This window comes from Caretta caretta, chromosome 17, assembly GCF_965140235.1.
Source record: "Caretta caretta isolate rCarCar2 chromosome 17, rCarCar1.hap1, whole genome shotgun sequence".
Classification (NCBI taxonomy): Eukaryota; Metazoa; Chordata; order Testudines; family Cheloniidae; genus Caretta; species Caretta caretta.
This window is the reverse complement of record NC_134222.1, coordinates 12,927,880-12,948,944: the sequence shown is the minus strand read 5'-3', so window position 1 is coordinate 12,948,944 and position 21,065 is coordinate 12,927,880. Positions and strand designations below refer to the sequence as shown.

Below are 21,065 nucleotides of genomic sequence, written 5' to 3'. Positions count from 1 at the left end.
GTGGAGCTTTAGGAGCCACCCTGGCTCAGCCCCCTCCCCACTCGCCCCTGGGGGAGCTTAGGAGCCACCCTGGCTCAGCCCCCTCCCCACTCGCCCCTGGGGGAGCTTTAGGGGCCACCCTGGCTGAGCCCCCTCCCCACTCGCCCCTGGGGGAGCTTTAGGGGCCACCCTGGCTCAGCCCCCTCCCCGCTCGCCCCTGGGGGAGCTTTAGGGGCCACCCTGGCTGAGCCCATCTCGGGGAGCTTTGGGGGCCCCCCTGGCTGAGCCCCCTCCCCACTCGCCCCTGGGGGAGCTTTAGGGGCCACCCTGGCTGAGCCCATCTCCGGTAGCCACTGGGGGAGCTTTGGGGGCCCCCCTGGCTGAGTCCCCTCCCCCCAGCTACTGGGGGAGCCCCTCCCTCTGCCTCTCCACTCCCGCTACCGGGGCTGCCCTAGCTCTCAAAGCCCCGCCCCTTCCAGCGAGGGGGAAGGAGGCCGGCGGGGCTGGGCTGGGCTCGGCGTTCCTGTTGGCCGTCAGGGAATCTTGTCCCCCCTGAGCCGCCGTCCGCGGCTGGCTGGGGGTGAGAGGTGACGTGACGGCTGCGTCCCCGGAAGCCGCGGGACGGGAGGGAGGGAGGCCGGCGGAGCAGGGCGTCGGAGCAGCCGCCTGGCCACAGCCTCCCGCAGGGCCGGAGAATGGTGCAGGGCCAGCCGCCCCGCCGCCTGTGAGCCCGGCCGCCGCCTCCGGGCCCCGCCCTGCTCCGCCCCGCCCGGGGGCTTCTTCGCCCTGCGCCGCCGGTAAGAGACGCCGAGGCGGGCGCGGGCCTTGGCGGTGAGCTGCGCCCTGGGGCGGGGGCCGGGAGCCGGGCGGGGCGGGGCCGGCGAGGCGAGGCGGGGCCGCCCCCACGTGCCGCCCGCCCCGCCGCTGAGAGCCGGGCGGGCCGCTGGCATGGGAGGGGAGCCGCCTGGTCCCAACGCTTCCTGTGAATTGTCCCCGTCCCCCCCGAGAGAGGCGGCGGCGAGAGAAAAGCGGGTGGGGCGTTTGGGGGTTTCGCAGCTCGGGGGCCTCGATTTTACAGTCGCTTCGTTTGTGGCTAGATTCGAGCCGGCAGCTGCCCACCGAGGGGGGCGGCCGTTTATTCTCAGCCCGGTCGGGGCAGGGGGCCGTAGCTCTTCATCCCCTGCGCAGCTCCGCGGGGGCAGAGCTTGGCCCCGTGTCAAACGGGGGCCCCCCGGTGTCCGCCTGAGCGCTGCGGCTTGTTGTGTAACGGCCGCCTTCCGCTGGCCCGGTGCAGCCCTGGAGCAGGAGTCGCCGCTGCAAAATATTTGGTAACGAGGATCCTCCGCCGATCCCCGAGCACGGGCCGAATGAGCTGACTAGGTCTCCTCTGCCTCTGGCTTCAGGCCTGTTAATCTCCATGTCCATGTATTTGCGCTGCATAATTTACAGAAATGGGATTAATGATCAGGACTTGATTTACCTGGTATTTTGAGGTCGCCCTTAAATCACGAAAATAAAGGTTAGGTTGATCTTAGCTTGATTTCCATATTTTAGGCTTGAACTACTTCTGCGGATTCGTGATCGATTAGTAAAAAGAATAACTTGAATGGCCACAAAAGCTGGTTGAGATTCTGAGTGATTTTGTCATTAGTTTACTTTGTTTACTACACATATGCTATTTATACTGTTTTGCTGTTAATTCATTCAAGTGAAGATGTTGCTGTATGCCAGAATTTTCTTACAAAAGATAATGTATCTGAAACAAGGCTGCTAGATACATAGATTTGAATTTGAGCCATGTCTCATAATCATAGTTATGGATACCCTGGGAAACATTCCTGAATGTAGAGGGAAGGACTAAATTACAAAACAACTTTCTCCACTCCTCCCCTCTTTTAATTTGTTTCTAAAGGCTTGCCTACCTAAGGAAATTTTACTAGTATAATTATAACCCTGGAATTATACGGGTATCACTGAAGCTGTATAATTGTGCCTATAAATTTCCCTGTGTAAATAAGTCCTAAGTCCAGATATGAATCTAAGTAGGGTTGCTTTTCAGGTCGTTGTCAAACTTTTGAAAAGTTAGGTGGCTTAAAGTTCAGAATTGGATGTGTACAATTTAGGGCTGCCTTTCATAATAAAACCTAAATGCATTTAAAAAAAAAAACCCCACAGGTTAAATTCTGGGGATTGTGAAATGGATACTAAGCCTTTTATTGCTAGGTTGCTATAGTAAGTAAATATCATCACCATCTCACCGCTTTTCACTGGCCTATATGAAATGACCAAATGGTTTCAGTCCAGTTTCTAGTGGGCATGTGTCCACATATCAATTGGCACCTTCTGTTGGCAGACAGGGTATACAGACTGAGGATTGAATTGGCCTTGGAGACCATCTCTGATTCTAGATATGGTCTCTTGAGGCACATTCTGAGAGGGTGGCACTGGTGAGTTCTGTTCTTTACAGGCTTTCAGTAAGACTTGGAGGATTGGTATCGTTGCTGGGGAAATGTGATTCTCATTTTCCATTTTAAATTCTTTTTTTAATCAACTATGTAAAATGGAAACTGTTTCTGCAGTTTAAAAAAAAAAATCAGAGATGTACATGCATCTGAAGACAATAACAACCAGACGTCTGTGTTATCTGGCTAAGCCAGATGCATCCAGCAACAGACAGGATCTGAAAAATACCCCTGCCACTGAACGATTATTGTACTTTGATAGTGCGGCTCTATTTTTAGTGATTCACTGAGTGTTCTGGCAGTTTTGGACCCCTTTTCAATATGAGCAGCTTACAATTTTTTTGTTTTGTTAAAAGGAGTTGAGACTTTTTTTAATTAAACATTTACATGTCTGGGCAAATAAAACAGAATTTTAGGGGTCTGTTGGGTAAACTAGCACTTAATAGGATTTCTTGATGGCACAGTTCTGCTGCTCCCCACCCTAGCTCTCCTTGCAAAACAATTGTGTACTGCAGGTTCTGTTTAGGGGACCAGCCAGACTAGTGCATTAAATGGGACTGAGAGTCACAATTCCTGGGTTTTGTTCCTCATACTAACCTTTTTTGTAGCCTTCAATACATTATTCTTTGCCACAGATTACCCATCTGTAAAATGGAGACAGTATTTGCCTGCTTAATTTAGGAGTTGAGGTTTAACAAAGTTAAGTTGTAGTTTGTTTTGAGACCTTTGCGTGAAACAGGATATAGACATGAAAGGTACTCTTTCTTTGACTCTTTTTTTTTTCTCCAAGTTTTTCACCTTAGTTATTTTTTTTTTGTTCTTTTGCTGCACCGTGTCCTCCGTTTCCTTCACAACTGTCCACTGGTTGTTTTTTTTTTGATGTTTGATGTTTTAAACAAACACTTTATGTGGTTATATGCTGAATGCCTAAATATAGCAGAGATAAGAGGGGCAGGTAAGTGATCATAAACCCACCTCCTTGTTTCTTTGCAAGTTTGAAGTTTCTTTAAGTTTTGTTTTTGCTTTCCCTAAATACCCTATGGCAAACCTGCTTTTTGTTGCACTCTGCAAATATAGGTTCAGTTTCTGCAGTTGGATCTACTTGCGTGGACACCCTCCCCCCACTTCCACATAGACATCCATTGAAATCTGCATTGGTGGGTCTGATACTATAATTGGACCCATAGTAATTTTTAACAAAACTGTGCAGATCAGCTAGCAAATGTAACTTGACATGGGCCAGTGTGAAATCTAGCCATAAATTACTAACGGGGGTGTGTGTGTGTGTGTGTGTCACATTTTGGAAATGCATGTTTTGCAGAAGTACTACTAGTTTCCATTAATATCGTAAAGACACTCAGTGATTCATGAAAATAAGGAAACATGGGAAGAGCCTAGAAAGGGCTGAGATTAACTGTGCAACTGGAGATATGGAAACATCTCTTCTGAATGCTGAGCTGCACTTTAAGCTGCTAATAAAACAAAATGTCTGTTTATATTTGGCTGTTGTGATGTAAAGATCTTAGCTGGTGGTGTAATTAGGTTTTTAAATCCATAGGTCTTACTCAACAAGTCTTGATTCCTGGTCTTGTTCTTTACTTTGTGAAAAAGATGGATGTAATTTAGTGTTTTTCTTTGTTTCCTTTTGTATTATTCTTTTTTTAAATCCAGGACACAGAAGAGTGGGAGGGTAACTTGAAGGTCAGAAAGGGCTGGGCACTGGAAAATTTACAGTCAATGTCAGAGCCTTGAAGTAAGGCTCTTGGGACACCTCTGCCAGGCAGCTTGCTGTCTGTTACTGGGACAAGTTTTGAAGCCATTCAGCTGGGAGCTGATCTGATTCCAACAGGATGAATAAAAACATCTGTGAACTCTTAAATTCTTAGTTTTCTCCCATTAAAATCAGTGGTGAAAGAGAAAATAAGAAAACTACACAAATTAATAGGTAAAAACTTTTTTCTCTCAATTTCATATTTTCTTAGTGTAGCAAGAAGTAGTTCTGAAATTCCCATAGGAAGAGGGAATGTTGATAATTTATAACCTGCTTTCATTGCTGCAGTAAATCAATTTGTATGTCAGTTTGGAGACTTACCTTACTTATTGGTGGTTTTTTGTTCAGCATTCCAGTGCCTTTAGGTTCAGAATTATTAAAATGAATGATTGTCTTGAAATTAATCAGTCTCCAGAGTAGCACTGTAGAAGCCACTAGTATACGTAGCAATTGCAACAGGCAGTGTATGTTGCTGATCCTTTGGGATTTTATCTTTATAATGCCTGCCTGGCTTTGGGTTAACTACAACATCCCTGTAACTTTTGTGTGTGTCCTTAAGGTGGAGAGTGCATATTAGTAACTTAACTCAATTTTAATACAGTTTTTTGTCTAGAGTGTATGTAGGTATTGACAAAAGCCAAGTGATTTGGATCCAAGGCAGAAGTTCTGGACTGAAAATTTTTACTTATCCGGTTGTACTTGAGATAGTATGTAGATTGCAGAATAGTATGCGTATCCTTAATCCTGCAAGGTTTAGGCATAGTGGAGAGAAGTCAAGGACTGTGCATTCACCTGCCATTGGAGCCTCTCTTTAAACTTTATTAGCTTAAAAAAAAGAAACCTGATGCTGTCACTTTGCACATTTCTAGCACAGTTCCTGTGAGGCTCTGTGTTTTGAATTAAGCCTCATGAATGCCTTGAGGTAGTTCCGTTCCTCAGATTAATCATTTGTAAAATTCATGTAATGAAGTTAGGGACTTTCTCCCAAGGTCACACAGCAAGCCAGTGACAGATGCAGAACAGAACTAGAATTGGTAGCAAAACAGAGGTTCTGATAGGTTTCAGAGTAGCAGCCGTGTTAGTCTGTATCCACAAAAAGAAAAGGAGGACTTGTGGCACCTTAGAGACTAACACATTTATTTGAGCATAAGCTTTCGTGCATCCGATGAAGTGAGCTGTAGCTTACGAAAACTTATGCTCAAAGAAATTTGTTAGTTTCGGAGGTGCCACAAGTCCTCCTTTTTTTAGAGGTTCTGATGCCCTTTTTCTAAAGAGATGTAAATATGACTCAGGAGTTCTGATGCCCAGTCCCTGCCTGAACCAGTAGGTTACACCCACTCATAAAAAGTCTCATGGCGATGGAAATGCATATAAATATATTGGTCTGTGGCAGAAATATTTGGACACTGAAAATTTACAGGTTTCAGAGCGGTAGCCATGTTAGTCTGACTCCAGCGAGAAACTGCAGAATTGGAATTAATTTGCAAACTGGACACCATCAAATTAAGCCTGAATAAAGACTGGGAGTGGATGGGTCAGTGCAAAAACTAATTTTCCCCTGCTGATACATACCTTCTTGTTAACTGTTTGAAATGGAAAGGAGTACTTGTGGCACCTTAGAGTCTCTAAGGTGCCACAAGTCCTCCTTTTCTTTTTATGGATACAGACTAACACGGCTGCTACTCTGAAACCTGTTTGAAATGGGCCACCTTGATTACATTGGCCTCATTAGTACTACAAAAGTCCTTAATTGAATTGGCTCATTAGCACTGACTTCCCCCCCCCCCCCCCCCCCCCCCCCCCCCACACACACACTTGGTAAGGCAACTCCCATCTTTTCGTATGCTGTGTATTTATACCTCTCTACTGTATTTTCCACTCCAGGCATTCGATGAAGTGGGTTCTAGCCCACAAAAGCTTATGCCCAAATACATTTGTTAGTCTCCAAGATGCCACAAGGACTCCTCACTGAAAAAATTAGTTGTGCTTAGGTGCTGTGCTCCATAGTTTCAATCAGGAGTGTGGAATCATTCCTAAGTTACTACGGATTTGTATATGAAGGAGTCTTGATACACTGAGCACGTACAATTGCTGGTTTTCTCCTCACCTCTGATATTAACCACCCACAGGTTTTGTTGTAAATACTCAAAGGGCCTGTTATCCTTTGGAAATAGCATCCTGTAACACTTCCTGACTGTTTTCAAAGTTCTAGGACAGTTTGGTTTCCAAACTTTAACAACCTGTGAACCCATTTCAAGTCTTGTGAACCTGCTCTTAAAAATGAATATTTCCAGGGATTTTCTCCTTTACCTGAGTATAAATTATAAAAGCATTGATCTTGGACATATAAAATTTGTTTTTATGATATGCTTTTTACACACTATTTATTATTATTATTTATCATTACATTATTTTTATTACATTATGAAAATGGCAACACTCTTTCAAGATCTCACTTTCATAGCTTGTATCACTTTGAATAAGTCTGTTATAGGACAAGGCTCCTAGGTTTCATCAAGGAGTATCAGATGTGAAACAGCATGAAGGTATTTAAGAAGCCAACTTAAATCGTTCCTCCTACACAAGCATTCAGGTCTTCAGCAGTCCAGGCAAACAACGCATGTTACAACAAAGCTTAAACTTGTTCTTCATAATAATTTAAAAAACAGCACTAGCTGCCTATTTAATTTTTAAAACGGAAAAAAAATATCCACCTCCCTTTCTTATTATTTCTTATTTCTTATAAGGAGTCTGAAGTTTAAATCTCCTCAGTGTGATAGATATCCTTGCTTTGATCCGCTTAGCACTTGGAATTCCAGGGGCTGTGGGCTGCTGTCCCCGTGCTGCCCGGTGTTCCTAGGGGCAGCTCTGTCTGCCACTAGGGAACTTTTTCGTGAGAACCCCCTGTAACATTTCGCGAACCCCCAGGGGTTCACAAACCCCAGTTTGGGAACTACTGTTCTAGGAGGATGTTTGGCAACAAGTCCTCAGAAAAGCTGGTGCTCTTTTAGCAACAAAAAATATTTGGGCAGATTTTGTTTTAATGAGTTTTAGCACATCCATTTTGGTGGCTGACTGAAAAGAAACCCCTGGGGAAACCAGAATTCTAATGAAATTGCTGACGGTCCCTTAAATTTACAGTAAGCTGCAATACTGTATTTGCTCCTGGGTAACATTCAGCTTTGATTAAATGCTGTAATAAACCTTGCCTCTTGCTGGGTGGGTTTTTTTAATAAGAAAATTTGGAAGGAAACGTTGAATACAACTCTGCTCTTGGTTTTTGTTTTGCTCTGTTTCCATCTCAACATGTCTCCAGTGTTTCTAGACTGACATTTGTGATGAACCCTAGTTTAAAAAAAATTTCAGAAATTTGCTGAAATGGAATCCTGTCCTGCCAGTGACAAGATAGGAGACAGAACTTTAGAATTGGGTCATACCCAATTAATTTTCTTATCTGAGGCAATTCAGCCCTCCCCTATTGCACCTGCCTTTTCTTGACACCTTAATTAGCTTTTCTAGCAGTAGCGCTGTGTGTCTTTGAGAAGTGTGGGCTCTGGTAGGATACGCTTTCTCTTCTTTCTACCTCTTCTTTCCTTTTTTCTCCCACTTCCTTCTCTCTAGCTCTTTCCTATATCCCTCTCCCCCCGCCCACCCACACACAGGATTTTTACCATTAGATGCTTGTAGTGCTGCTACTGATCATTGTTGGCACAATGGTGCTGGTTACCTTAGTCTTTGGGTAGTGGATAGAAATCAGTTAGTGGACCAAGATTGTGCACCCAGGATACGATCCTGCACTCTGAAATGAACCCTGTTTTAAAAAGTTGTACCAAGGAAAAGAGAGAGAGAGATTGTATGTTAAAGTCTGCCATGTTTGGAGGAATGCAATAATCTCCTCACTGAACTTTTCTGTCTCCATTGGAGCAAAGTGATTTTTTCTTCTTAGAAGAAACTGATGACGAAAAGTGTAGGCCAGTAAAATATTAGGAATACTGATGTGAAAAGCTGCAGTTATTGTATGGATCATACGTACCGTGTGCTTCTAACAAGAGAGCACAAGGCACACAAACTTGCAGGGAGCAGAATCCCTGACTTAATGAAAATTCCCAAGAGATGGATCTTGTTTTAGTCCTGGATTGCTGAGTCATAACCATTAAAGTGCTATGCTCTTGAGATGCTTGGTTTGCATCTTTCAATTGCTCAAAATTCGGATGGGCAGCACAGGTTTCTAGACAAAAGTCCTTTCCTTTCCTTCTGTGTACTCTAAGGATTAAGATATTTTAGCATGACTACAGGTAAAGCAAATGAAGGAAACAGGATTGCTTGTGGTGTTCTCTGCTTGCGCAGTTTCTGAAGTAGAGCCTCAGAGCTGCACTTTAATACTTGACTGCATTGTTTTCTTTTTGGGTGGGGGTGAGTAATTCCAATAGACCTTAATCCCCTTCACTTGCATAATGGAAAGACAGGAAAACTCAAAAGAAATGGAGAATCAATAGGATTAAATGGAAAGTCTGCTTCAACTCAGTAGACCAAGGGTAGTCAATAGGCAGATCACGGCCATGGGCCAAACCCGGACTGCTATACGCTTTTGAACAAACCCTGAAATCTTTTTATTTACGTATTATTGTTATCTTCTCTGGAGTCTGGACCTTGACTAAGAAATTTGGATCTTGACAAAAATTGACTACCCCTGCAGTAGACTTAGGTCTGTAGAGTAGACCTGGCCTATCTCAGTGTAACTACATTGCAGAGGTGTCTGGAAAATCCACCCTCCTGGGTGATGTTGTTATACCTACCTAAACCCCCCCCGCCATGCAGACAGTGCTATGTCGACAGGAGACTTCTCCTGTCAGCATAGCTACTGCCTCTCAGGGAGGTGGATTGACTATGCTGATGGGAGAAGCTCTCCTGTCAGCGTAGGAGTGTCTTCACGTTCGTGCTACAGCAATGCAGCTGCATTGGTGCAATTGTACTGATGCAGCATTTTAAGTGTCACTCTGTGTGTTCACAGTCCTATCTGCTTAATTTACTGACTCAAGTAAGTTTGTACTTCTTTTCATGCTGGAGAACGAACGGAGAGATGAATCTTCTGGCTCACTCAGTAAATGGAGTTTCTGATAACAGGACTTTAGTTGACGTGTCAGCTGGAAGTGTTGCAGCCTGAGTCTCAGATCCCAGTTTGCACATCCGATGGTTAGAAAAAACATTGGTTTATTGATAAACTGATCAGATTTGGTCAAGATCCAAATGCATAACTTCATGAGGCTTTTCTCTAACCAGATCGCTTTTCAAAGTGGAACAGTACTTTGCAGCTACATTGAATAATTCTCACTTATAAAGTGCCATCATCTATTTCACACTTGGTACAGCTGGGTCTTAAAATGGCTTTTAAAGGCTTTTGTCTTAAGTTTGGAAGTATAATAACTTAACTGGAAATTTGCAGACCTTATCTGTGGGCTTCATTGAAACTACATTTCCATTATAATCTTATTAATTCAAATACTGTTCTTATGGAATCCAAATACAGCTGTGTATGCTATGCTGGGTGACTAGTCAAGGAAATAAAATAAAGAACTGTATGGACCACTGATTCTAATTGGCTGTCAGTAATAGGAAGCGTGTTTGATACTGTTAAAAGCTATGGCATCTTTCTTTTAATTCCATTCTTTCTGGAAATTGTAGTGGTTGGGAGAACAAAATCTGGCACCTTTTGAGGAATTTTTTTAGATTTGTTTAATCCGCAACCACATTTTTCTGTTGATTGATTGACTTAAATTATCTCTTGGAAAAAATCATGTTCTTCCTATGTGTCACTCTGTTCTAATGCTCTCCATTTTCAGGTGGATCTAATCAGAATAATGTTCAACATAAACCCTTTGGAGAATCTGAAGGTTTACATCAGCAGTCGCCCTCCTCTTGTGGTCTTTATGATCAGTGTAAGCGCTATGGCAATAGCTTTTCTGACACTGGGTTATTTCTTTAAAATCAAGGAGATCAAGTCACCGGAAATGACAGAGGTATGGTATAATAAGATATGTACACTGACATCCTGCAGTAACACACTTCCTGGCTTTTGTGATGGGACATGCTTATTTAACAAAAAGAAAAGGAGGACTTGTGGCACCTTAGAGGCCAACCAATTTATTTGAGCATAAGCTTTCGTGAGCTTCAGCTCACGAAAGCTTATGCTCAAATAAATTGGTTGGCCTCTAAGGTGCCACAAGTCCTCCTTTTTCTTTTTGCGAATACAGACTAACACGGCTGCTACTCTGAAACCTATGCTTATTTAACAGTCATACATAACTTTCATTTTAACAGTTTGTATGTTTTCTCCTGTGCTAGTGCACAGGACCTGATTGTTTTCATTTGCATTACTGTATTTTAATCTCTAATCTAGAAGCAGTCATTTACCTTGCAAGGAATAATCTCGATACAATTAATTTGACGGGGGGGGGCGGGAGGCGGAATTAATGCTCTCTCATTAGGAGAATGTGTTTGTAACACTCCCCCCTGCAACTGCTAACCTTTATTCTGTTCTAACAAATGGCTTGATTCATGGAACTTCTTCTGATCTTTGTTTTAAGTTACCTTGCAAAACTGTTCCATAGTTTGAGTGCATTTTGATAAGTATGTGAGCTAAACTTCATTGGGAGCTCTCTGTATGAGAGAGACCAGGGCTCCTCACTAAAACAAAGTTAATGTAAGTACACCAACGTTATTAATTTCATTTGTGGCTCTGAGGAGAGTATTATTCTACCATGCTCTTTATAGCTTTGAAAATGAGTAATTGATCAGTGGGGTGAAGTGGGAGTCAGAATTGGCATTTGATTTATAAAAACAAACAAACACAAGCATCAGATATTTCTCCTATTGAGAGTGTTGCCGCTTACTTCAATGGAGGGTAGGATTCAGATTGTCTTGGTGACATGGAATAATATAGATTTAAAACTAGATATTAAAAATCTGAACTGCTCTTTGAAGAAGTGACAGTACTGAATAATTTTGCTAATCTAATCTGTCATCTAATCTAGATTTTTGTCTCGCTTTTTAAAGGACTGGAATACTTTCCTCTTGAGGTTTAATGATTTGGACTTCTGTACATCAGAGAATGAAACCTTAAAACATCTCATCAATGATACCACAACTCCAGAAAGTACAGTGACTAGTGGACAAGCCAGATCTTCTACACAATCTCCACAGACTCTTGAGGACTCTGGTCCAGTAAACATCTCTGTGACAATCACTCTGACACTGGACCCACTCAAACCATTTGGCGGGTATTCCCGTAATGTCACACACCTAAGTTCCACAATTTTGGGGCATCAGATTGGACTCTCAGGTATGCAAAATTTGATTGTTCCAAGAGTGAATAATAATTACACTTCTAATATTACAAATGTCTGAAGAAGGAATATAAAAATCTAGCTAGTCACTAAAGAAATGAATCATTGGCTTAGACATTATGTGCATTGCTAAAATTTTTGTCAGTACTTCACAATCATGAGCCTGTCTCTCTCCTTTTTGGCAAAGAGTAACTTTTCCCTGTATTTGGGGTAATAGGGAAGATGTATGTACAGTCAGATGTATACACACTACTTTGCAGTCTAAAAAAGATCTAGCAGCACAGTCACATTCGTTTGAAAGTATTTTCAAAACAAATTTCTGAACTGGAAAAGCTGCTTCTTGCTTATGCAGGGTACACTTGAGTGCTGCTGATCAGTCCGTCGGTTTTGGTGGTGGTGAATCCTTCTGCATCAATGATCCAGCTGTACGTTAACTGAAAACCTCTTGTTGATTTAAAATCTAAAATACAAACTCGTTCAGGATAAAGCTGCTGAAAAGAAGGAACGATCGTAAAACTTTCCAGTGATGCTAAGATGATGAAAGAATCCTAACCTATTCTGTTGGCTTGCCTGGCCAGACAGACAAGTCAGTGGGTTGTGGAGACTTTGTAAAGTGGTTTACAGGAACTGTTCAGAGTTGAAGTTCAGCATGTTTAATTTTACAGTGGTGCTATAACATCAGGGTGGCTTGCACCTGAAATATCCTATAGCAAACACATGCCACAACTGAAAATCTCTCTTGCTTACAGCAACTTTCTCTACTCTTTCCTGAACGATATTGTGTAACTTCTGTTGATCAAACCACCTGGTTTTAATCTGCATATCAAATCTGGTTTATCCCTGGGGACCTACAGTTTTATCCTTTGGAGAACCCAGCGGTTTAATCTTATCTCTTATAGTTTTATCTATTGATGAGGTTGTGCATATTAAGGCGCTTTTCAGCAGTTATATCTGCATGGATTTCTCTATAGTAAAAATTAAACTGCAGAAAAAGCAGATGATGAACTAAGGTTTTAGGAGGGGAAGGGCTAAAATTCTAAGATGTAATTACTGATAAAATTGTTGCAGACAGTGGCCGGATTATGCACAATTATAGAGAGGTTTTCTAAATTCAAAAGCTTGTAAAGGCCCAATGGTCATGGGACCAGGTCCAAAACTGTCATCAGTGCTAATAAATGGGTGGTTTGGGGCAGGAGGGGAAATAGGAGTCTGTAATTTTCCAGATATTTCTTTGCTTCCCGCAATGATGGCCACAAAGCTGTGTGTCCACAAAAATACAAACGACCACACGCCTTTTCCTAGTACTTGTTGCTGTTACTGCTCTCATCATACCAACAATTTCTTTCTTTCTAAAAGGCAGAGAATCTCACGAGGAGATAAATATTACGTTCACCCTGCCTGCTGCTTGGAATTCAGATGACTGTGTTCTCCATGGTCACTGTGAGCAGGTGGTATTTACAACCTGTATGACTGTCTCAGCAGCCAGCAATGTGTTTCCTGTCACAGTGTAAGTGCCTTTATAATTATTTGTTTTTAGGGTTACCTCAGCTGTACCCACTACTCTCTTAATGCTTTGGATGCTTTTCTTATGCTCCCCATGACTCTCTAACATTGACTTTGGAAGTAAGTGATACATTCTCTCTTTAGTAGTATAAAGTCTAGTTTGTTTTGAAAAGACATTTGGTGACCTTACTAACACAGTAGAGTTTCCCTGGATGTTGTTTAGCTCCATCTCTCTCTTTCTTTTCTCCCTCCCCGCCTCCCGTTATTGTGTGCTGGTGGAGTTCTAGCCACAATCCAGGGAATGTGGACAGGAACTATAGAACTCATAGTTTTGAAACTATCTAGATAAAGTTACAACTGTTTAATAATGACTCTCATGTTGGAAGGATATTTACACCTTGTGTTTCAAGTTTAAACCAGTTTCTAACTATTAGAGACCAGGATGAGACTTATTTGGGGTCAGATTATTCCACATATGTCTACTGCAGGGTTCTTACACCATTCTCTGAACTGTCTGGTTTTAGCTACCCTCAAAGAGAGGATACAGGGCTGGGTAGATTACTGGTCTGATCATAGAATCGTAGAATATCAGGGTTGGAAGGGACCTCAGGAGGTCATCTAGTCCAACCCCCAATTTTTTCCCCAAATCTCTAAATGGCCCCCTCAAAAATTGAACTCACAACCCTGGGTTTAGCAGGCCAATGCTCAAACCACTGAGCTATCCCTCCCCCCTCAGGTATGGCTGTTCCTAGTTGTGTTCACCTGCAAAGTTTCATTTTAGTACTTGATGTCCTAATATCAATTTTTCCTTCATTTCAAAATAGCATCACTTTGGTTTTAAAAGTGCAAAAGTATTCAAGGGCTTTCCGGACTTCTGCATCCCTAACTTGCTGAAAAGGGCCAGTTCAGAGCCAACTTAGCCTGAGTCATGTCTACTTTAAAGCCTCTCAGAAATGATGCTGATTGTCTTCAGCATAAGCAAACTGCGGTTGTTGTAAGAGAGAGAAATGTTTTCTGAAAACCTTCTTTAAATGGAACAATGAATACAGCTAAAGTGATATACCATGGGGAAACAGATGGTTCAGGGGATTGGGATGGCATATAGATCCTTTAAGTGCTATCTAAAAGCTAGGTGGTCATATTATTTATTATCTCTAAGTAGGTAGCTTGATCAAAGCTCAGATCATTGGTGACCAAAAGTTGATTCTTTCTGGCAACTGGTCTGTATCAGTCTCTTCAGCAGTAGAAGGGTGTTCACAAAGAAGGTATCATGATTGACTTCCCCCCACTTCAACAACTGTGTCAATAGGACAAGGCTGAATAGGCATTGGCGAGTGAATGCCTCTCTTGCATTGAGGTGGCATTGCCAGGTCAGCGCCGGGAAGCTAACGTTACCACTGCCTGCACTGTATCTGTTCTTTGGATGGAATCCTTCAGTTAACAAAAGCACACCCTCAAAACAGTAAAATCCAAAGCAGGCGGAGTGTTAGGTGAGGCAAATGCCACACTACTTGGTTCCTGATGGTAACAAACTTTCCCCTTGTCTTCTCTACACACCTGTGGATCAGGCACACCAAGTTCTTGTTCTTTATCCCCCTTCCCTTCTAGAGCTTGGGGTGGGTTCACCTGAAAGCTGTATTAAAAATATCAGAAGTTTTTTTGAAACCTAGTACATACTCCTCTCGTTAAATGATAGGGGGTTTGACTTTTTGAAACAGATTGCAATGAAAGTTTAATGTTGCTATCGGTTCTAGATTTTCTTTTCCTTTAGCATTATATTTTGCCATTACACTAGGGATGATCCTGAATAAAAACAATACACTGTTTACACTGTTCAAAGAGAGAATGACCCTTACTATGTTCTGAAAGTCAGCCATACAGGACACTGAAAATGGCAATTCATCTGCTTGTTTGTTTGTTTTTGTTTTTTTTATCCTCAGTCAGCCACCGCATTGTGTTCCTGAGACGTACAGCAATGCTACCCTCTGGTACAAGATCTTCACTACAGCCAGGGACTCAAATACAAAATATGCACAAGATTATAACCCTTTCTGGTGTTACAAAGGAGCCATTGGAAAAGTCTATCATGCTTTAAATCCCAAATTAACTGTCATAGTTCCAGATGTAAGTGCCAATGCTCTATTCTGACTGAATACCTCCTGTCCATTTAACTGAATAAGGTAGTCTTCTCTTGCTGACCTAAGAGTTGCATAGCACTGCATTCTTAAATAGTTGCTTGCAGTGGTGGTGTAGCCATGTTAGTCTCAAGATATTAGAGTGACAAGGTGGGTGAGGTGGTCTAACAAAAGATATCAACTTCTGTTGGTGAGAGAGACAAGTTTTCAAGCTACAGAGGTTTTTCTTCAGGTCTGGGGAACCTGCACAACACCTTCAAAAGACATGCCTGAGAGCTTAAATTCATATCTTAGCTAGACGCTAAAAATCATGGTCTTAATAAAGACACTGGATTTATGGCTTATTACAGCGTGTAACCCACTAACCCCTTTTTGTCCTATGATTGCAGAGGCATTAACAGGCCACTTCACCTTGAATGGTCTCTTAAAATACGTGTTAACTTTTTATGCTAAACAATCTTTCACCTTGTATTTAGCTGTGAGACACAGTACCTTTCCCAGATCTGCAGGAGAGCTCTGTGTCGCTTTAAAGCTTGTCTTTCACCTCCAGTAGTTGGTCCAATAAAAGAGAGTATGTCACCCACCTTGTCTGTCTTAAATAGTTGCCGTAGCTATGTCAGAGATGGCTGCATTTCAGTGGTGATCTCCATATATCTCAATATGCCTAACAGCTTCTTTAATTAAAGATTTATAATTTGAAATCCTCTGATTAAAGGTGCCACTGTTTTATAGAGAAGTGCAAGAGTAGTGTAATGAATGTTGTTAAAATGCAGTCACTAGTGCAAATTAAATAATGTTAGGAAAATGTGTAAGTTATCCTTAACTGCCAAAACTTAGAGCTCCCTTACTACCTTCAACTTTCAGAAGTTCTGCATTAACAATGTAGAGGAAATCCTTTGTATTGAGAAGAAACAAGGTTGGGAAAGTGGCTTCTTTGCTAATCTGCTAAACATTGCTTGAATGTCAAATGCCTTCTCTATGTACAGAATCAGTAAATGGTTTTATTTCTCTGTGCAGGATGATCGCTCACTAATAAACTTGCATCTCATGCATACCAGTTATTTTCTTTTTGTGATGGTGATTACAATGTTCTGCTATGCAGTTATTAAAGGTAGACCAAGCAAACTGAGGCAAAGCAATACAGAATTCTGCCCTGAAAAAGTAAGTTTACTTAAGATAATACATACAGCATTGATGGGGGGCGGGGGGTGGAAATTAGAAAAGATCCCTTTTATATACAAAGTTTACATTATTTAATTGAAAAAAGAAAAGGAGCTCACGAAAGCTCATGCTCAAATTGGTTAGTCTCTAAGGTGCCACAAGTACTCCTTTTCTTTTTGCGAATACAGACTAACACGGCTGTTACTCTGAAACCTGTCATTATTTAATTGGTATACAATGATGATTCGCTTCTGTCCCAACCTAGTATCTCATTGGAGGACAGTAAATAATGGCACTGTAAAAGGTGCCTTGTTCTCTGCCTTTATAATCCAGCCCATGGACGTAGTGGAGAAACAAGGCAGAAGATTCCATTCAGCAATTAAATGCCTTGATTAAGAGTAGGGTGTATAATCTGTGGCTAAAGCAGAGGATTGAGAATCATGACTACTGGAGTCTCTTGTATCTCAGCCACTGGCACTAAGACCTTGAACAAATCACTTAATGCTTTGTGCCTCTGTTTTGCCTCCTGTTTGCAAGGCATAGAATAGTCCTCTATGCCCTGCGGGTGCTCAGAAACTTAACAAGTACGTATGTCTATAGTGCTGGTAGATCCTTCAATTAGAGATTCTTATTCTGTAAGTGTAGGGTACTAGTTGCACTTCAGTAAATGCAGAAGTGATTTGGGGTTTTTTAATACCTCTAACATGTAACATCAAGTAAACTGTATTTACAACACCGTATATTATTTGCACTTTGGCATATATCAAGTATGTCTTACGCAGCTTGAAATAGTCTTAAATTCTCTTATTACAAGAAGATAGCATACATTTATTAAAATATTGCTATCACAGCTAGTTCTAATGGTTGTAATCAGCATTAACGAAAATTAATACTGATGTTGGTTTAAGGGCAGTTAGACTAATTATATATACGCATACACACATTCACTTCGCTTAATGGATTAAGTATGGATGTATTTAACTATGTAACAAGAAGCTACAATGTACTATCCTTCATTATTAGGGAAACTTCCTACCAAGAGTTGAATATCTTTGAATATTTGATAAATACCAATTACAAAATATCTTCAGATATATTTTGGTGGTCTTTCCAACCTGGAGTCCTCAGAATGGCAATGACAGACGTCCTAGCTGCATAGAGATAAGTAATATGCAAATAGAGTTGATTTCAATTATACACAAGCTCTTAATTCTGTAATTTTTTTTGTTTTACTTCCAGGTTGCTTTGTCAGAAGCATAATCCATCTCCTTTTACTGAAAATGGCTGAGAACCATAATCATTGCCTGCTGAACCCAGACTGGGTCTTAAGACTTTGTGAATACGTTATCTTGCAATGTTGGTTTATTCCAACCAAAGACATTTCAAGTGCCTGTAATTGATTTGTACATATTTATAAAAGTATATTCAGATGACGCACTTGTTCCGCACAGTGGTGTGGCGAGAATCTTTAAATCTTTACCTGTGGACATAGCTGAATGTTTGTGTAGATAATAGATGTGTGTAGTGATAAGGATCACGTAGTCAGAGCAAGATATTTTTGTCTAGCTGCATCTGGGCAGGTTAAGATGCCTTTCCAAATGTCTCAAACAATACAAACCCTTCGTTTTTGCCCAATGATATGTACAGCGTGTTTGAAACAGTATGCATCTTTGATATAATATTGCATTTCCAAAGCCACTGATCTACTACATAAATTCAGTGTGTGTATGTGGCTTAATACTTTTTTCCATTTTCTCCTTGCTTGCAAGAAAAGATATCAACATTTCTAGATTTTTTTTTAAGAGAAATACATATTCACATTTTAATATTGCTGTAGTTAGGACAAACTTGTGCTTTTATCCAGAATTTAATAAAAAAGGCAAAGTCTTATTTTAAAATCCTTTCTATTGTAAAGTGCTAAGATTCACTTTTCATGGGGCCTGCTGGAATGGCAGAGCAGTGATCTGCATTGGGGTTGTATGGAAAGTTTTCCACTTACTTTGCCTCTGCTCCACAGCCTTCAAATCAGCAACTTCCTTGGTATAAAATAGCTTTTTATAACCTGTCTAAAAAGTGGATTTAAAAAAAAAAGGATGCATTCTATTAATAGTCAGTTGTGGCTCCATGGAGCCTGGTCAAGTGCAAATAACAAAGGGAAAAGGAAGATATAGTAACTTAAAGACCATTGTAAGTGCTTCATGTTGGACCTTCCATACATCTCTCAAGGGCAGCTGAAAATGACATATTTTTATTAGCTTTGTCCAATTTTTATCTACTGTTGTCTTCTGAGGGGAAGATGACAACTAGTGGGCTAGTCCTGTTGTGAATAAGTTGAGGGAAACCTTGCCTGAGAAATTTGTATTGGTCTTTGTGTCCATTGTTAAAATCAGAGCAGACTTGATTTCTTGGAGTGCTTTTGTTCTGTGGGTTTTTTCCCATTTCTGGCTTATTCCGTCTCCTTCCAGCCTGTCCTCCAGTTATCTTTTTAATTCTCGTAAGACAGAAGTTTCCTGTAGACACTTCCACCACAGCTTTTAAAATCTCACTGGTTGCCTTAATGACCCTTCATGTCATTTTTCAGCTTTCCTGTCAGGTAGCGCAATTCTAAATGTGGGTGTATACATTTTTCTTTGATACGTTTCACACTGCCATGTGATACATGAAACCATAAATCCAATTCAAAGACTGTAATCGCTGATATGTTGGCATAAAATCCTCTCTGTCTAGACACTGTTGATTGCACATTGCTGTGTTCTGCAGACCATCTTATATATTGTATAAAATCACTTTTCTTCAGAAAATAGTTCCTCATATAATTGTGATCGCTGTACACAGCATATTGGTTATTTCACTAAAATGTGTTTTCTCCAGATACCTTAAGATTAAACTTTAGAGACAGCCGTTTAGTTTGAAATCCATAAATGAAATAACTAAGGCTTCTGATCTTCAGTTGAAGCTACTGTTCACTAGTAAAACTCCACCAACGAAGCAGTAAATTTACTAAATAAAAATATGTAGAAAGCTTAAAGTGAAATTCTATTCTACTGCTCCTAACTTATGCATTCCCAACCTTTTATTTAGTACTCGTCTTTGAAACTGACTGAGGGGTGGTTCAGAATGGATAACTGCGGAAGGAGCTTAGTGCTGGTACAGTCAGTACCGGAAAATGCCCCGAGAACACTTACATCATGTAAAGATACTTGAAATAAATCCAAAATCAATGCTCTAGTTCAGCAAACTAACGTCAAACCCCAAAAGCACCAAACAGAACTACCTAGAAAGAAAAACACAATTGGATGTGTTGGGGGAACAGGTTTTTTATAGGAGGTGGTTTTGGTAATTAGAGGGGCCAGCTTCAAAAATACATAGTCAAACCCCACAAACAACTGCACTGCAAATAAACATTAAGCTCAGATTGCAACCCACAAATGCAAGGAGATTAGCATTAAGGGCATATTTTTCATTCTTAACTTACCCCTTTGTACCTAGGTATTGCAGCACACAGGTGAGGTCACCCAGTAGGCTAAGACTTTATCATACTTACGAGTATTGGATTGTACCTAGGCACAATATACAAAAATTAAATGCAGCCAAGCAGAAGGGTAAAAACTTAATATTAAAGTGGTTGTTCAGATCATATTGATCTTTCCTTTTTGTTTTCTTTTTCTTTTTAACTATGACTTGAATCAGTTTTGATTCTATTTGTAAGTGTTTTCTTGTTGTTAGAAAGCTGCCATTTCTGTTGCATTTTTCTTTGGCATTACATAGAAAGTCTGAGCCTTGGTTTACAGCCTTCCTCTGCAGGTGATGTAGGGTTAAGATGGTATTTTTTTTTAAAAAAAAAAACACATTTCACTTGTATTGTTGCATGATGGTTAATAGCAGATTTGGTAATGACACTTCTCTCCTATATTAATTTTGTGTTTGTAAGATGTGCATATTGCTTTGCAGAATAAAAAAAAAGTTTATTCCGTTGTCTTTTTTTTTACCAATTCCTTGTGGACGTTTCATAAATCCTCTCTTTAGGTTGTGTGCAACACAAGGGAATTTGTTTTGACAGTGCACAGTAGTCTGGAATTTCAAACCCTATCTTGTGCGTATGCTCCAATAAACACTTCAGTTTAGACTTTAAAAAAAAAAAAGTAAAAATGTGTGTCGTGCAGGAGGAGACAGTTGTTTTGATGTCCAGCATGATAAAATGCAGCACTCATGACACTTAAACCCATTTAACCCAGATATTTCTCCTTGTGCTTGAAGCTCCGGTATCCTGCTGTGCAGTTAAAGGTAGATCGGCATGCTTCATCAATGCAGTACAGATTTCCGCTCTGAAAAGGTAATGAGGGCTAAGATGAGAAATGCCTGGTGGGGGAAGGAGTAGAAAATAGCTTCAGTTACCTTTGAGACAGTGCAAAACAGGACAATTTCACGCCTCAGTAAGAATATTTTTTGTCTTGACCGTTTCCCTTTAAAAGTTAATCTCCTTGGCTATGTTTTCCTGTAGCACTGTAGATTGCTTCCTTTTCAGATCTCTAACAGTGTGGACAGTGAAGGCAAAATGGTCATTTTCCCTCTTGTCACTTTCGCTTTCTGGTTCTCACGCCATACGCGAGCACACGGGCTTGCTGTTTGGCGGGCGGGAACAGCAATGTAAACCTCGACTCCAAACGATACCATTCATGAGCATTTTGTCTAGTCCCTTCACCCAAGCTTG

General features: G+C 41.0%; 1 protein-coding gene across 2 annotated transcripts; it reads left to right on the top strand.

The window, feature by feature from the left end:
* The first annotated feature begins 496 nt into the window (after positions 1-496).
* TMEM248 (transmembrane protein 248) lies at positions 497-20,329 on the top strand. Of its 2 annotated transcripts, XM_048824351.2 has the most exons (8): positions 497-776; positions 4,113-4,386; positions 10,053-10,229; positions 11,266-11,551; positions 12,912-13,062; positions 14,999-15,182; positions 16,211-16,354; positions 17,594-20,329. In XM_048824351.2, exons 3-8 carry the CDS (start codon positions 10,071-10,073, stop codon positions 17,612-17,614), a joined length of 945 nt encoding a protein of 314 aa, XP_048680308.1. In that variant the 5' UTR covers positions 497-776; positions 4,113-4,386; positions 10,053-10,070; the 3' UTR covers positions 17,615-20,329. The 2 variants fall into 2 exon arrangements, with proteins under 2 accessions (XP_048680308.1, XP_048680307.1); XM_048824350.2 differs by lacking the exon at positions 4,113-4,386 and having other exon boundaries at positions 498-776.
* Positions 20,330-21,065: the final 736 nt, after the last annotated feature.

Excerpts from the sequence above, each read along its gene's own strand:
- TMEM248 (XM_048824351.2), top strand. The coding sequence starts at position 10,071 with ATGTTCAACATAAACCCTTTGGAGAATCTGAAGGTTTACATCAGCAGT. Across the intron at positions 10,230-11,265 it reads AGTCACCGGAAATGACAGAG|GACTGGAATACTTTCCTCTT; the intron begins GTATGGTATAAT and ends CGCTTTTTAAAG. Across the intron at positions 13,063-14,998 it reads AATGTGTTTCCTGTCACAGT|TCAGCCACCGCATTGTGTTC; the intron begins GTAAGTGCCTTT and ends TTTTATCCTCAG.